The 17,580-nt window shown below is 47.6% G+C and overlaps 1 protein-coding gene across 1 annotated transcript in view; it reads right to left on the bottom strand.

Moving 5' to 3' along the window:
* LAMB3 (laminin subunit beta 3) overlaps positions 1–15,846 on the bottom strand; it is a 39,643-nt gene extending 23,797 nt beyond the window's left edge. Inside the window, exons 1-5 of the mRNA XM_010365614.2 lie at positions 15,138–15,846; positions 13,678–13,742; positions 12,725–12,879; positions 1,659–1,773; positions 1,033–1,106 (exon numbers count right to left, since the gene is read on the bottom strand). Of these exons, the coding sequence (XP_010363916.2) occupies positions 1,033–1,106; positions 1,659–1,773; positions 12,725–12,879; positions 13,678–13,705 (372 nt within the window). The 5' untranslated portion in view covers positions 13,706–13,742; positions 15,138–15,846. The remainder of the gene's footprint in view (positions 1–1,032; positions 1,107–1,658; positions 1,774–12,724; positions 12,880–13,677; positions 13,743–15,137) is intronic.
* Positions 15,847–17,580: the final 1,734 nt, after the last annotated feature.

Here is a 17,580-nt window from a genome sequence, read left to right as displayed (position 1 = left end):
ACTCTCTCATTACTGACTTCCCCACATATGGTGAAAGCTGCTTGAAGATTGTGATTTGGTTTTATTCATCTTTATATCCCTAACATCTGACACGAAGCCTGCCGTGTAATCAGTGTTCAGTAAGTGCTCACAAATAATTGACAAATAAATGAACAGGTGAGTGATGATAAAGTGAGGAGACTATTTAACACTATCCATCCAAATGAATATGCTGCCCTTCAAAGTTGCCACCTTTAGAGACTGGGCATTTATTCAAACGATACTTGCATTTCTCAAAATACCTTTGACCTTTAGATGGGGCGAGGCTCTTAGAGCCAACTTCTTCAGTCATGTAAGAAATTAGGTCCTATTACTTTTTATACCAAGCTCATTTTGACTCCTGAAAGTTATATCTCCCTTCCTAATCATTTAATCTTATTAACCAAATTTGATCATTGAATATCTGACTATTTCTGTAGAAAGAATAAAACCAAATCATTTCTGAAAAGAAAAAATTGACCTATGGCAATTAAATGAAAATGTTTCCTCCAAAAGAAGTATCTAGAAGGCTGTTCTAAAGGCAGAATCTGAAAGTGCTTTGAGAAGTAATGGCACTGAATGAGTAGATTGCCCACCAAGAGAGCTGTTCCAAAGGAACATCCGTCAGTTAGTTGGATAGGCAAGTTCTTGGCTGCTTGTTAAACTCAATCTAATATGCAAAGTTATTAAAACAGAGTATACCAAGAATACACAAATGTACAATAAGCAACTGGGACCAGTAGAATTGGTACTTGGCAGACATGAATTAATTAGATGGGTTGAGGGTGGAGAATGAGAGAGGAAGAGGATATGCAACCACTGCACGGCCAAGACAGGGAGCCTAGAGGTGCCACTGTTCACCCAGGAGCAAGTCCTTTGCTGTCACCATGATATAGGCTCATGGTGAGTGTTGCCTCAGCCCAGAGAGACAAGGACACTGTGCTCCTCCATGGCTCCATGCCCACATGGTCCAGGAGCCCCTCTCCTATCCGCTGCCACCCCCAGGAGGCACACCTGGAACTCCATCATGACTTCCTGAAGCTGGAATCTCCTGTCCAGGTCCAGCTGCAGAGAGACAGGGTTCACATCTGGAAGGACAAAAAGTAGAAACTGTCAGCCAGAGACTTTCCACTTCCCCAGCCCTGAAGGAAGCCCTGGACTAAACTAGCTCTAGGAAGTCAGAAACTCTCTAACCTTGATTTTCCAAACTCCCTCTTGGAGAGGAGTGGGAAGTGGTATGTTTCTGCTTATGTTATCTATTCAAGATCCTATCTGTTTTTGGCTAAGTTTCCTTCCCACCATCACCTGATGTCTTCAATACTTTGGAGGGCTTCAACTCGTCTGTTCCACACAGACTTGTTCCCAAAGCTTAATTCTGCAAGCCCACCCCCTGAGACTGAGTGGAGGGAAATAAAGACATTCCTCTCTCCTCATACCCTTTCCTTCACCTCCAACAAATTCTTCTACCATAACATCCAACGGACCTCAAATATGAGGCAGAAAGGTTCTTCTTGTCAATCACCCATGTCACATCACCACAAGAAATGCCTGGGAAACCCAAAGGGTTACAGGGCACCTTCCATCCACCTCATCCTGTGGAGGCTGCACAGTTTGAGTCCCTGTAGATGGCAAATGCTCACCATTCTGTGACTGCCACCAGCGCATGGGGCCGGAGGATGAAGCCACATTCTCTACTCGGTGACTGTAGTAGTTGTGAGGCTGCCTGGAGTCACACTTGCAGCATTTCATCTGCCACTGTGGGAGAGGAAGACAGCAGACACTCAGAGGTGGGGTCCTAATAGAATTCCCCCTTGCGTCCTGAGATCCCAGCATATCCCCTCTGTGGAAATCCTGCCCTTAGGAATCGCTAGTTTTATTAATACACTTTGAAGGATTAATCTCTTAAAACAGGGCTATTGATCATCTTTTAATTGGTCATCTCTGAATACCTTTGTGTCCCTCCTAACACACAGCAAGTGAATGGTGAATAGATGTGTGAATGGAGAAGAGGTACAAGGTGGGAAAAAATACTTGAGTACATGACATTGCCTTGCAGAGAAACTTGAGGAAAGTGCCAAGGGCAGGAAAAAAAAAGGGGGTGCGGGGGAGAAATTCATACTAATTGAGCACCGACTACATACTAGGCACAGGCTGGAAAGTTTAATAGCTCACCTCATTTAATCCTGGCAGCCTGGAAAATTCTGGGGTTTTGAGAGTCAGAGAGAGAGGACTCCAAAAGAAGACAAGGAAATGTGGATCTACAGTCCTAGCTCTGTCACCTCTATTTCCTAGGCTTAACTTTCTCCTCTGTAAATTAAGTGGGGATTGAGCTAGAGCTTTTCATTTACCCAACAAATGCTTATTTAGCATATACTATGTGCCAGACTCTACTCTGGGCTCAGGAGTTATACTAGGGAACTAAACAAAGGTCCTGCCCTCAGGGAGCCAAAATTCTAGTGACATTCAAATGATCTCTAAGGCTCTCCAGCAGTGACATCTGGGCTTGAGGATCTTTCTCAGGTTTGGTATTCCCTACCTACAGGGGACCAATCAGCCTCACTGGGGAGGTCCCCAATAACCTGGCCTATGCTTATCTCTTGGAATGAGACAGGAGCCAGAACTGAAACCCATGGGTTTCATGGCAGAGCAAGGATCACCAAGAAAAACAGCATGGCCAGAGAGTTGACATATCCCTTGTTCTTTTAGCTTGTGCCTATGTGCATACATATACACATACACACACACACACGCACACACATGCACATGCACACGCACACACACACACAGATAACGTGACCTTTTCTCAGCTCCCCCATAAAACACACATAAAATCTGTTTTCTCTGAGTAACCATGATCCCAAACCCTGTGTGTAGCTTAAACAATACTATCTACAAGGCTCCAAATTTGCCAACAAGTAGATGCAAGGCTTGGACAAGAACCTCCTGGACCTGCGGGTCCTTCTGGGTAGGGAAAACTGTCCCTCCACACACCCTGTACCTCTGCTTTCCTCTAAGCCTCCACTCACCAGAACAAAGGACCAACCCAGAGTCTGAGTGGATATGTGGGGCCTATGCCTTGAGTGATAGAACCTCCCTGCCCAACACCCATCTTCCCTCTCCAAAGCTGGCACTGCCTGCAACAGGGGAGAGCAAAGAGGGGAGCCAGGTGTCTTGGTTCCCTGGGCCTCTGCTTACCACTCCACTTTCCAGCTCTCACCCACTCTGCAAATGAAGAAAACGATCACCCTTCCTAGTGCTTGGAGGTGCCCTTGGCATGTCCAAACATGCTTTATTAAACATTCATTCTTTGGGTGTTTAAGGCTCAAATAACAGCTGGCACGTAAGCCCTTTAAAAAGTAGCTTGGCGGGGTGCTGTGGCTCACACCTGTAATCCCAGCACTTTGGGAGGCCAAGGCAGGCAGATCACAAGGTCAGGAGTTCGAGACCAGCCTGGGAAAAGTGGTGAAATCCCGTTTCTACTAAAAATACAAAAATTAGCCAGGTGTGGTGGCAGGTGCCTGTAGTCCCAGCTACTCGGGAGGCTGAGGCAAGAGAATCGCTTGAATCCAGGAGGCAGAGGTTGCAGTGAGCCAAGATTCTGCCACTGCACTCCAGCCTAGGCGACAGAGCGAGACTCTGTCTCAAGAAAATAATAATGAAATAAAATGAAGTAGCACCCATTGCCCCACCTCCCAGCACTCACTATGCATTCCCTTGCCCTGCTATATTTTTTTTACAGTACATATCTACACTTGATACATTGTATACTTACTGTCAATTTATTTATTTGTATATTGTCTGCCTCCCCCTTCTAGAATGTATACTCCATGAGGGCAGGAATTTGCAATCCTTCACTGCTGTATTCCCAGTGCTTAGAAAAATACCCAGCACATAATAGACCCTCACTAAATTCCTCTTGAATAAATGAATAACAAATTTTCAGTAAAGGCCAACGATTTGCATTAGCATTATTACTAGCATTATTACTAGGCACTCCCTTCCTGCAATTCGGGAGTTTGAAGGGAGGGGTGGAAGAGTGAGTAGGTAATAAAGCATCAATAGTAAGTGGAGTACAACCATGTGCAAAGGAGTCGTTGGTAGTTTCAATGCAATAGCCTACTTACATCTCACAATAACCCTATGTGAGAAGTAGTATTAGCCCCATTTACAGAGGAGAATGCTGAGGCACAAAGAGGCAACATGGCTTTGCTATTGACTGATTCCCACCGTCAGCATCAGAAAGGGTCCCTCCTCTCCTTTCTTTCTTTCTCCCTTCTTTCATCCTCTCACTTCCACTCGAAACTAGTTGAGTGGCAAAGATGTGGGGAAGTATGCTAAAGGGTAGCAGTCTCTGTCTCATGCAGCGAGCCCCAAGAAGGGCTTGGTCTGACCTTGAAGCTTATCATGGGGAAGGCTAAAGCAGAGAGAGCACTTTGGGAAGAAACGGGGCTTCTCCAGCTGACTCAGCTCAGTTACCACAGAAACTGGAGACCTGTCGCTGGCTGAAATACCTGAGCACTTAAAATAATCCTTTCTGGGCAAGAGAAGGCCCTTGCTAGAGCCTGACTCCCCTCCAGACCCCTATTTTGGTCCCTGGCAGGGAGCATGCCCTTCTTTATACTCTTCCCAGCCTCTCAGGAACAAACTTTTCCACTCCTGTCCTCTGCCTGCACTCAGCACATGTCCTGAGGAGAGACAAGGGCCAGCTGCCTTCCGGCCGCCTGTCACCAGAGCTTTCTCCCCAGCTCTGCTGGGAGCTGGTCCAGCCCTTCCCTGGTCAAGAGAGTGCCAGAAACAAGTCTCTTTCTTTCCCTGGCCCATGGGACAAGTAGCTGGAGACTGCGGAAATGTCCTTGATACTCCCAAACGACAGGACATTATGTAACTATTAAAAACACTGTTTAGAGAAAAAAATTTAATTGCATGGAGAAATGATTATATTATGTTTTATGAAAAAAAACTGGGCATATACTTGCATATACATTATAATCTCAAATATATATGTGTGTGTGTGAATATATATATGTATATATTTCCATTTAAAGGAATGTAAAGTATGTGGAAGGAAATACACCAATATATTAAGTGAAAACATGAAATTGCTGATATTCACCCATTTTGACCTACAAAAATGGCAACTGCATACAGTTCAACCTGATATCTCTGGGTAGTGGAATCATAGATAACTTGTTTTTTCCTTCTCTGCTATTTTTTATTATGTTTAAACTTTTTGTTTGTTTGTTTGTTTGAGACAGGGTCTCACTCTCTCGCCCAGACTCTGGGGTGCAGTGCCACGATCTCTGCTCACTGCAACCCTCTGCCTCCCAGGCTCAAACGATTTTCCCACCTCAGCCTCCCGAGTAGCTAGGATTACAGGCATAAGCCACTATGCCCAGCTAATTTTTGTATTTTTAGTAGAGACAGGATTTCACCATGTTGGCCAGGCTGGTCTCAAACTCCTGACCTCAAATGATCCACCCACCCCGGCCTCCCAAAGTGCTGAGATTACAGGCGTGAGCCACTTACACCGGGTCTGTTTAAACTTTTACACCTTGGATACGTATTAATTTTTATATTCAGGAAAGCAGATAGTATTATAAAACAAAACCAACTAAAAATGCCCAGGGTTTATTGCCCTGCTCCTCCCTCAGTCTTCATGGGGATAATCTGGGGCACCCATGCCTTCTTCTCCTTCCTTCCATGTGTGCAGGCACTGATGGCAGGATCAGATGGCATCATAGGCTTACAAACTACGTGCTGCTTATCACAGTAACATAGCTAAAGGAGGAATTTATCTCAATCCTTGGAGACAGGCTAAGCCAACAGGCGAGACAGGTATTTTAAGTAGCTCTGCCTGTCAACGAGCTAGCAGGACAGAAGCCTGAAATAGAGCAATTTATGGCAGAAGCCCACACGAAGACAAGCTGTTAATTTATCCTTTCCCTCTGGGCCTCAGTTTCCCTTTCTGATTTATTCTTGTATGCTTATACGTAGGGTGCACATATTTGTAAGCATCGTGTGCATGTGTGATTCTCAGTGTGAGGCTCTTCCTCTCTCATGTGTGATGTGCCCCTGTCTCTCCCAGCGATGGCAGCTCTCTGCTGCAGCTGCCTCCCTCTCTGGGGTCATTTGGCCGGCATTCTTCTGGCTGTGTTACCTCAGAGACACAGTACTATTATCAATTCAGCCTGTCAGGCCTCCAGCCAGTTTGGCCTCCTGCTTGCTCTCCAGCTGGAAAGGCTAGGCCTTCTCCCTTATCCTAGAGCTTTCTAGAAGCTCAGCAGTCTGGCTAGAAGATGAACTCTCCCAGAGAGCCAGGGGAGGGCAAAGGAGCAAGAGGGCAAGAGCCAGCAGGGGCCTGAATCACGGTGGAGATGGGAGGAAAAGGAGGGCACACCCAAGTAAAAACTCTGAGCCTTTGCAAAACACAGAGCTAATTCTGGGGGAAAACAGGAAAACAGGCTCTGATTATGTATGGCCCAGCTCCCTCCCATGACAAAGCCAGAGGGCTGTCTGGGTTCATCTAAGAAGCTACGGTCGGGTTATGGCCACCAGCCAGGGCCAAAAGAAAAAAAAAAAAATCTAGCTGCCTTCAAGAAAATACATTTCCTCCACTTCCACTTTCTTATTGGTGAAAAGGAAGGGTTGAATGGAATAATAAAGTTTCTTCTTGTTCTAACATGCTATTAGAATTCTTCCCTATTCCAGCACATCAGCCCAGAAGTTAAAGCCACTCTCAGCAAGTAGACAAAGAAAGCAAGAGAAAAATAAGACATTCACCAGATACTGTCCTGGAGAAACACTTTTTCCAGCAATATGGACAGAGAGAAGGGGATCCTCAAGGCCTATGGTCAGCCAGGCCTCCATTAGAACCGACTGCAGTTCAAAAGCCTCAGCATTTCTATGTCAATGCATATTGGCAATGAAGATCAAAAGTCAGCACCTATTGCAGGCACTGGGTGGGAGGACAGCCATATGTAAGGTACTTTCAGCTTTGTCTTTTTCCTTATCACGAAGTGAAATTTTGACCAAAGCCTTAACTCAGTACAGCTGTTATTTCCATCCTAACTAAATTCAGAAATCACTCTCTGAAGCTGATTATAAAGATGATATATGCTACACACTCAAAAATTACACTGCACCAGGCTCAGTCCTGAGCAATGTGCATATATTATCTTAGTCCATCCTTCCAAAATCTCGGAGGTAGCTATACTACATTTACAAACGGTAGGTATCCCCATTTTGCAGATTAGGAAAGTGATAAGTTAAGAAATGTGTCCAAGCCCATAAAGTTAGCAAGGGATGAAGCACAGACTCTTGTCCCACCTTGTCTGACTCCAAAACTACCTGTGCTGTTCTTCTTTTTTTTTTTTTTTTTTTTTTTTTTTTTTTTTACCTCCCTAGCATACTGGTGCTGTTCTGATTGAAGGAACATAGCAATCACTCGGCAACCACTGAAAATTTCAGAGTTGGTTTCAGGAAACTCCCTTCTTCTGCTTCACTCCACCCCGTTGGAAAGGCAACCTCAACTCCACTATGGACATCTCCAGAAAGAGGGATGTCCCCTGGACCTGAGTGCAGAAAGTTGGTTAGTATGCCAGGGACCTCTACAGGTCCTGATAGTGGCAATGACTACAGCCCCTCATATGGCCACACAGGCAGGGGGTGGATGTCCAGGAAAAGCAGCAAGGTAGGTCTGCGAGACAGTTCCCAGAGGCTTCCACGGGCCTGGACCCCAGAAGCAACGGGGCGAGAAGCCAGGCTAGCAAAGTTGTGAGGCCATCCAGGTTTGCCTTTGGGAACTTCCCATCTCACATTACTCCTCTCTGCTTTTAACCCCACAAGCCCTACTCCTTAGCCCATAACAATTAGGACCCAAGAATCTCACATTCCATCAACCCAAGTTTTGCTTCTCTCTGATAGCAATTTTTCCCTACAATGTCCCTTTCCATTTTCTTCTATCCCCTCAAAACATGACTCATTCTGTGTCTCGTGGGTCCCTCTGCAAAAGTCACATCTAGGTTTCTGATTAACATACTCAGCAAACTTAGGTTTAGGTCATAGATTCATATGGTGCTTTTCTCAAGGTTGTCTGTGTTTTAAACAAGGAACTCAGTAATGCTTCATCCAAAAGAGTAAACCCCCAATGGTAGAGCTCTGGAAGCTTTAGAGATGCTTAGAGCTTCTAAGAAACAAAGAAAGCAGATATTTTGGGCCAGAGGGGCAGTGGCTCACACCTGTAATCCTAACACTTTGGGAGGCCAAGGCGGGTGGATCACTTGAGGTCAGGAGTTTGAGACCAGCCTGGCCAACATGGTGGAACCCCCGTCTCTACTAAAAATAGAAAAATTAACCAGGTATGGTGGCACATGCCTGTAATCCCAGCTACTCAGGAAGCTGAGGCAGGAGAATCACTTGAACCTGGGAAGCAGGGGTTGCAGTGAGCCGAGATCATGCCACTGCACTCCAGCCTGGGAGGCAGAGCAAGACTCTGTCTCCAAAAAAAAAAAAAGAGGATATTTTGGGTCAGAGGCAGGCTCAAAATCCCTTGTGGGTTGAGGACAGGGATCACAGTACATATATGAACACATCCTCTGCCAACACATTAGCCTTCCTGAAAATCAAGAAAACAGACAATTGTCAGATGAAGAAAGGCAGTGGTTGTTGGAGTGTGTGTGTCAGCAAGCAGGAGGATAAGAGTGCATTTACATGCATGCGCGTCTGCGCGTATTCGAGAGGAGGGACTTCCAACTGTCTACTGTTCCTCAGCTTGTTTCCAAGAGATAAAAATGACAGCTGTTTGGCTTACACAGTTAATTAACCTGAGGAATGCGCTGTGTAAGACTGTTACTAAGGCAGCTGGGTAATTAAGTTTTTCCCCAGAAAGGGAGGGAATGGGGGATAAATAAAGCATTTAGGAGAGCAGACACAACACTGGAGGAGACATTGTCGGGAGCAGAAATCAGGGATGGAAAGCTTTCCAGCAAATCCGCTGGTTCTTGAGAACTGTGTGTCATCCCGGAAATGACTGAAGGGCATGGTGCAACCCCTGCCTTCACACGCCCTGAGAGAGGACAGTGGACTCTCGGGGTCACACACAGCCCAGCTGTCTCTGAGAAGCAAGCTGAGTGGCCAGAGCTGAATAAACAGCAAAGTTTGACTAACTCCTTCACTTCACACACGGAAAAATGGCGGTTTGTAGAAGAGCCCTGACTTTCACAAGGTCACATCCCTGTTATTAGTGTCAGACCCAAAACCAGAAAGAGGGAGCCTTCACCCCCAGTCTTCACTAACCATGACTGCCTATGGATTCTTCAACAGCTCACTCTAAGTCAGATTGGCACCAATCACCTTGAGAGGCACAGAGGAGGGCAGCCCAGGGATGGGTGGATTTTAGTGAGGTACGTGAACGCATGTCCTGATCAGGGAATAAATGCTCAGGAGTGTGCTTCGCAGATGGGGCAGCCTCTGCATGCGGATGCAGCCACTAGGAGGGGGGCAGGAGAGAAGGGTTGGATAGAACAGTTTGCATCTGCCAGGCACCAGGTTGGTGGTCACTTTACACATTCTTTTATGCAGTACTCATGACAACCACTGAAGCCCATTTTTCAAATGAGGCCCAGGGAGAGCACAGAAGTAAATGAGGGCAGGGAAGCATCACAGAATCACAGACGTTTTCATCCATGCCTTGAGATTGAGGGAATAATAGTGCAGTGAGTTTTCCTAGAATCCATCTAGGAGCTGGAAGAACGAAAACAAGAGGCCAGGGTGATGGAACTACAACTTCAGGTCATTTTGGTAAAGAACAGCCTTGTCCCAACCATAGACAGTTAATGGGTCATCAAAGCAGATGAGCCCAGAAGGGCAAAGTTAGGGAGGCAGAGAAGATGCCATAAGGCAAAGCTGGCCAAGACCTATGTACACTGCAGGGTTGCAACATGGACCTGGAATTTACCGAAGCAAGCCCTTGAGACGGATGGGATTTAGCAACTGAGACAGAATTGGGTAGAGGAGGTAACATGAAAACAGGCTAAGACTGGTCCACAATTAAAAAAAAAAAAAGCCACACTTGGAGGTAGGGAACTAGGAGAGACAATTTTGGAACTAAAAGGAGTCTCCACTGCTCCTGCAACTCCATTCTGCTGAGTCGCCCTGTGTTAGTTGACTGGAACTGGGGGTAGGGAGTGGGTGAGTAAGGCAGAAATGTCCAGGGGTCATAAATGCCCATCCCATTGCCCTTGCATTCATGGCACATCAGTAGGATGTGGCACAGAAGAATGATCTGGTCCTGGGGCTCAGGGCTCGCTATGTCATCCCTGCACGAAGATAGAACAGAGGCACTAACCAGAGCCCTTGGCTTCAGGGAGGTGTATCTGTGGGAGTGGGAACTGGTAGACAGGGGTGAGAGGGGTCATAGGGAAGGGTGAAGGGAGAGGCAGTAGGAATGCAGCATTGCATTCCGCCAGCCTCGTTTCCGGCTGTGGCTGTCCAGTACACCCCCTACCTCTAACTACTCAGAAAACTCAATACACAATGTGTTTCTCTCGGAAGTCTAAGGTCCCAGCACATACCCAAACCCTCCCAATAGCTCACAGGGAAAACAATAGCCACTTCATGGGGTGTTGTAAGAATTATTTGAGATAATTTACATAAAACTCTTAGTATGATGCCTAGGACACATACGATATGCTTAACTAATTATAATTGCCATTAGTATTATTTAATAACAAAACAAACTTAAAAACTGACATTAGAACTCAACAGAATTAAAACCTGAATTTCTGATTCTTATCACGCAGCCACCAATGCATCCAGAGAGGGTTCAGGGTACGTCTGTCCAGAGAATGAAAAGGGAGTCTCTATGCCTTTAGTATCTATCTTCATTGCTGGAACCCATGGCCTTTGAGAAGGGTAGGCATGTAGTAGTGAGGGAAAGAGAAACGAAACAAGACAGAGAGGTGGAAAATGGGGGAGAGATGCTGATTGTCAGCAGTCGGCTCATTGCCAAAGAATGCTGAGGAAAAGAAGGGACCCTAAAGACCATCTCATCTAATACACACGTACAGAAAAGGACAGCAAGGCTTAGACAGGGGTAATCTCTTGCCCAAGGTCACACCTCAAGTCAGTGGCAGACCTGAAACTACACTACACTCAAGATGATACTCCCTGCCATCCTCTACTCTTTCCAAAGGGCTAGATAAATTTATTCCCCCTTAGAAAAAAAAACAAGAAAGAGCCAGTGCTTCTCAACTTTCACAGCAGAAAAATAGCTGAGATTTATCCATCCCCAGGGTTGCAAAAGTCTAGACTTCTGTTTTATAAGCACCCTGTTTTGCTTTCAAGGGGCTACTTAGGAGCAACGAAGACAGTTGGCTTTCCAGGGCATCAGAGAGGCAGAGGGCAGGTCAGTGTGAAGCCAAAAGCCCCAGGCCTGGAGGAGGAGAGACTTTTCGGATGGGGCTGGGATTGAGGGTACATCCCAACATAGGGGCCTCTGACCTCTCCTTGCCTCCCCTCCCAAAATGCAAGTCAGCCTGAGAAAGGAAATTGGCAGAGGTCTCCCTGAAATTTTTAGACATGGGCTTGTAATTTGGAGGAAACAGCCAAAACCACTCTGTTGCCTAAAAAGCTCAATACTGCCAGGTCCCCTGATGCTCATGGAGTAATCTAGACCCACAGGGAGTGCTGGCTAGAAATGGCCATCTTACCCAACCCTGTCAAATGGGCTTCCCCACATCCAAGTGGGTGAGATGCAGAAACCACAGCCATCTCTGCTCAGTACCTCCAGTCATTTCCCTATACCATGTGTAACTAAAATAGCCAAGATAACACAGGGACTAGAAGGGCAGTGAGGCCCAGAGGCCGTATCACATACCACCTTCTACAGCCCAGAAGACAAGGGCAGCCTGGAAAGGGGAAACCACAGATAACTCAGGTCTCTTTCCCCAAAGGCTGCAGCAACTCGGGACAAATCACTCCCTTATCCATTCCCTTGTTCAAGCAAAATGGCCGAATGAGGCAGCTGGTAGACAAGAAAACACTGAGCAATTTCAACTTTGGTAAAGAAAGATTCCACCCTGTTGAGGGCAAACAAAAAGAAAACCAAAGTTCCTACCAAAAAAGACCCAGAGACAATGTAGAAGAAAAATACAACAGCTGTTTATAAAAGCCATGCCTAACAGGTAATGTTAGTCATAGCTCAAAGCGCTGTGTTTCTGGATTTGATCCAACTTACATCTGAGCCTCTGACCCTGCTGGAGAAGCTCAAGTCACTTCCTCATCTATCTCACTGACTGTGGCACAGCTCAGTTCCTGACATGGCAAGAACACAGTTCGTCCCAGCACCAAATAACACATGAGGCTCTATACACCTAAATGGCCAGTGTTTGGCCTATTTGCCTATTCCCAAGACTTGAAAGACTATCCTGCCCATGCCCAAGGACTGAGAAAAGACTCCATGTCATCTCAGAGAGATAAGAGAGAAATGAGCTATTTAGTTAATTCTGAGTACATTTCCTCTTGCCCAACTAACAGGTAAATTTCTTAGAGGCAAAGATCTGGCCTTATACTTTTACTGCACTCCCCAGTCCGCGTAGCGCACAGGGCTTGGCCTACACCAAGTACATTCTAAGTATTCAGTGGACAAATGGCAGCTCACACATCCCTCCCATCCCGCTTTCCTCCAGTCCTGAGAAGTAGGGCCTACCTCACCATGCTGGGTGCAGTAGGTCTCAGGCTTGGTCAGTCCACATGTAGATGAAGCTCGGAGAAACCGGGTCCTCCCAACAAGCAGGTCCCCAACAGGTGGATAGCAGGCCCCACGGGAGCAGGCTTGCTGGGCATGCAGGAGGCCAGGTAAGGCTGAAATCATAGGGATGTGTGATGGTGCAGTCCAGAAAGAGAGGGACCTCGCTGGCCACCCCCAGTGTCCTTCAGGGAAGCTGACATTAGCAAGATTATATCCTCTCCCTCACTCAAACTTCCACTCGCTGCTGGTGGTAATAATTGCAGTATTGATACTATTAGATTTTAAAAGTTGATTTTGTATTCTATAACTCAAAACTTGAAAAGGAGAAGAGCAGAAACACTGGCAACCAAAAACCATAGATGACCCTAAAATACGGCTTTTAGAACCAGACTAGAGACATTGACTCGACCATCATGACAAGCTCTGTGGCTCTTTCCACCTGCATTGTGGCCTCTGTGAGCAGCCCAGAGGAGGGCTGACTGCTGAGCCATTGGAGGAACATTCAGAAAGGCCTGCGTTCATTCTGCTCCTTTATCTTCAAAGCTGCCCCAGCCACACTTTGTGAGTGCACAGCTACAATTCACTGGAAAACAGGAACTTAAGCCACAATGGCTTTGGAACGAGCTTGAGAAAGGATGGGAAACTGTGGAGAACACTCGGGAAACCACAAACCACCCTCGGGTAAGAATAAGAAGACATTTGGGAGCCTTTCCAGAGTGGCAGAAGATCTTCTTCCCCAAAGGCCCAAAAGAATGGGGAAATCTCACAGATGTCCCCAGTAGACAAGTATTCCCAACTGAAGGGACTACAGGTGACAGGTGATGCCCACACTTTGGTAAACTCTCCTCCTCCCGTGGCTGTCGCCTCCCTGCCATATAACAGGGCCTGGAAGGATGGGAAGGGGTACTTACCAAAACACAAGAGGAAGAGTGGTCTCATCTTCAGCCAATGGGGTGATCCCCAGAGAGGACCTTACCTAGGACAGAGCAAAGCAACCTGGGTACAACAGTGCAAACACCTAGAGCACACTAGCCCCTTTTCTTTTCTGTTTCTAAACTCAAGTTTTTTTCAGAAGTCTTTACCTAGGGTCCTGATCTAGAACACTTGGTGCAGCAGATACATTTGTAGCCAAAAGCTTGGAAAATGCTGGAGCTCTAGACCCTTGTCTCAAGTGGCATGTGACTCACAGGGTGCCCTGCGAAAATCCCATCCCCTCCCATACTCCAGCTTCCTCCTCTAAAATGGATGGGAAGGAGTATGGACCCTGCCCTACGGCACGCAGCCATAAGGACAATGTGGGGAGCAGGAAAAGGCTGGACCCCTTGCAGGAGAAAAGCTGTAGGAAGGTCCAAGGCCTAGTTCCTGCCCCGAGAGGGCTGGCTTTTCTCAGGGCCTAGACCAGCAGCCTCAACCCAGCCCAGCCCAAAGTGAATGAGTCAGAGTGGCTGACAGCCTGGAGGCAAGCCTTCTCCTGCCATGGGCATGGCCTCCAATACCATCCAGGGCCACTTAGAGTTTGAGGCTGTGTGCCCACAATTCTGGGCTAAGCAGGCAGCTGGGATGCAACAGGGAGAGATGTATGGCTGTCTTTAACAAGTGAGTGAGGATTTCATCTGAAAGGGAAGCAACCCAAAATGTCTTCAATGATGGGCTGGGGCTCGACAAGAGGGGTGGGGCTGGGAGGCCACAAAGCAGGGATTCTGAAGGAGGCTGGGGAAGGATGCTCGAAAGCCACTATGTGGTCCCAGGGGCAGGCTTGCCTTGTGGAAGCATGCCCCACCCTCGCTCATGCAGTGACCCCCTCTGCCTTGAAGTGGATGTTCACTCTGTTCCACAAACTCTTTTGGCTGGGGTGGAGGGCTGGGGGCTTGGCAAGGCAGGAGCAGAGGGGGAACTGAGGACATTCCTGCCATCTTTAAATTATAGATCCTAATGCTTCAAAATCATTCCTTCTAATCCCTCTCCTAAAAGAGTCATGGGCCCAGGGAGGGAACATGTGGCCTGAGGTCCCACAGCTAATTGGCCTAAGAGAGACCCATCTTCTGACTTTCATCCAGTACTTTCTCAGCTTTCCCACCCCTGACTGGAAATTCCCCGGGAAGTAGACATTCTGAGCCAGGCCAGCCCGCCCTTTTCACTTCTCTTTTGTGCTCAACCCCGGATCTGAACCTGCTTTCCTCTAAGCCAGTGAGGTGCTTATCAAATGTGAAAAAGCAATCAAAACTGTAGCAGACATTTTAACCTAGCTCACCTGAGTGAGCTCCCAGGAAGAGGAATAAATCAGTTCCTGCAACCAGGCCCCAGGCACCCAGAGATACAGTTCTCCTCCCCCATCCGGCCCCCACCAGGCAGGTAAAGACAGGTAACGTACCTCACTGTGTATTCTGCCGTTCTTCCTCCAGATCGCCTGAAAGCTCCTCTTGAATGTGGGGGTCTCCCCTCCTGGCTCCAGGTTTTTAAACAACAGCCTCACCTCTGGAGACTCCCTGGCTGGGTGTAGCCCCACCGCAGGGCGGGTCTCAGGAGTCTGGCAGCCGTCACACCCATCTGTCGTCACTGCACCCCCACCTCCCAGGACAGGACTGGGCAAGTGGGTCGGTCGGTTGGTCCTAGAGGCCTTGCAGTAAGCTCCACAATGCTCGCCTCCCTGTGGGGGCTGCAAGGGGCACCACAAACAGCACCAGGCACATGTAAGTGATCATCAGAGACCAGGATTCATAGGGTGGGGAAGGGCCCTTGCATCTGTGTCAGGCAATGAACTCCACATTTTCCCAAGGCCAGCAGGGGTCAGCTTCTTCTTGTGACCTGGACCACCCCAGACAGAAGATCCGGCAGAGAACACAAAGATTAGGGCTTATATAGAGAGTTAAAGCACCAGACATGTCACTGGGCTGGAAGGTGAGAAGACCCAAACATCCAGGACCCTGGAAAGTACCATTCCCCTCCCCAGTGGAAAAAAAAAAAAATGAAAAATCCCAGCTTCTTGGGGAATTTGGAGGATCCTCAAAAGGCAACATTCATCAGGAAGGATTCAAAGCTCAACTCATCTAAGGAAAGCTTAAGAGAAATGAGCAGAGTAACTCTAAATGCCTCCCCTCCAGCTCCTTCCACAGAGTTGGCAGGGAGCCCTGGGACAGGTAACTGCCTGTGAGTCACTCCTCCCACCTGTGGGGAGGGTTAGTCTCCTAGCCCCTCCCTCCCTGGGCAGGAATGCCCGCCTGGAGGGCCAGAAAACAGACCTGACCACAAGTGGTGGAAGCAAAGGCTGAAGCATAGCTAGACTGACAAAGTCAAAACAGACTTTCCCTGGCCTCCTGCCAGGCCTGAGAACACAGCTTCCTTTGTGGGCTCCTTGCTCAGGGCTCCTGGGCTTCCAGCCACTGTAAATGGATGTGGCAGGTCCAAATTGACAGGCTGGTCTCACAGGACACTCTTTACTCCAGGTTAGGGTCGGAGGACTTTTAGGGAAACCTGGAGGGCCACCCAGTCCATATCTTGGCCCTGGAGAGCCTGCACTGGCACCGTTTTGGAATGCTAGGACCTCAAAGTTGCTATTTAAAGGAGCTTCTTAACTACCTATTCCACTTCGTCAGTGTCTCCTAAACAGAAAGTTCTCTACCATTGGAGGGTTATGTCCAAGAAATTGGCTTGAAGACCCTTAAGGGGGAAATGTAGAATTTTGTGGATTAAATTGGGCATTTCTAACCCTCAGATTCTAATTTAGCGTAAGTTCAGGTAGGCAGAAGAAACAGTGTAATTAGCAAAGTGGGCAGTAAGTTGTTGATGTAAGTTGATGCATAATTGATATTCCAATAAATGTTAGAGTCTTGCCCCCTGTAAGCACTCCAGTGAAATCTAGCTCAACTCAGCAAGTAAGGGTCAGTAGAAGCAGTGTCTCTTCAACATAAAGAGACCTCCCTCAAATCCCCCACAGAGAAACGTCACCTCGGACACTGACACGCCTGTGTTTTCAGTTCTCCCACCTGGTGGTCTCTTTCTCTCCACTTCCCCAACTCCCTGACCTCAGAGCTCTCAGGAAACTTCCGTCCTCTGCCCATCACCAGAGAATGTGACAAAGAACTCATTAATAATTAACTCAGCAGAAGAGAGCAAGGTGTTGCAATCCCAGATCCTCAGAGGAGACAAGGCAGGGCAGGTGTGCGGTGGGCCTCACCATGAGCAGCTGGGGCTCCTTAAATCCATCCCCCTCCCTTTATCTGAGGCCATGAGCCCAGGTAAATACACATTCGGTGTCTCAGACTTCACAGGCTTGGGCAGGTCCTGGAGTGGTTTGGCTTCGCAGGAGAGACATGCCAATTGCTGTGCTTGGCTCTCACCCACACTCCTGGCAAAGTCCAGGAAGCTGTTTATGCAGACAGCCAACAGCAGCCCAGCTAGCCTCACTCCTGAGGGACACTGATCACTTCCAAGGGGGATCCAGTCCCCTGAGAACTCTAGGGCTCCAGGCACAAGCTTTGGAACTTCAGAACCCAATTTGTTCAGTCAGGTAGCCTAAAATAGAGCCTGAGGCCAGATCAGGGTCCAGCTAAGATTAAAAGGGTGTGGTACTGTGGCTTGAGCCCCTCAGCATCCTCTGTGTGCACACCTTTCCTCTCTCCCTGCACCCATCCTCCTACATCAGAGCACTCATCTGCCCTAGAGCCTTGGCTTATTAGAATGTGTGCTCAGGAAAGTGGCTAGTGAAGTCATCCCAGACTTCAGTGTCTCAAACCTCATCACTCCATCAGCAAATATGGTCAGCTCCCCCTTCCAATAATAATCAGAATCTACTTCTGCCCTCCTGGCCTAAGCTT

This window comes from Rhinopithecus roxellana, chromosome 8 (genome assembly GCF_007565055.1).
Source record: "Rhinopithecus roxellana isolate Shanxi Qingling chromosome 8, ASM756505v1, whole genome shotgun sequence".
NCBI lineage: Eukaryota > Metazoa > Chordata > Mammalia > Primates > Cercopithecidae > Rhinopithecus > Rhinopithecus roxellana.
The sequence above is the reverse complement of the archived record's forward strand: the minus strand, read 5'-3'. Positions and strand labels throughout refer to the sequence as shown.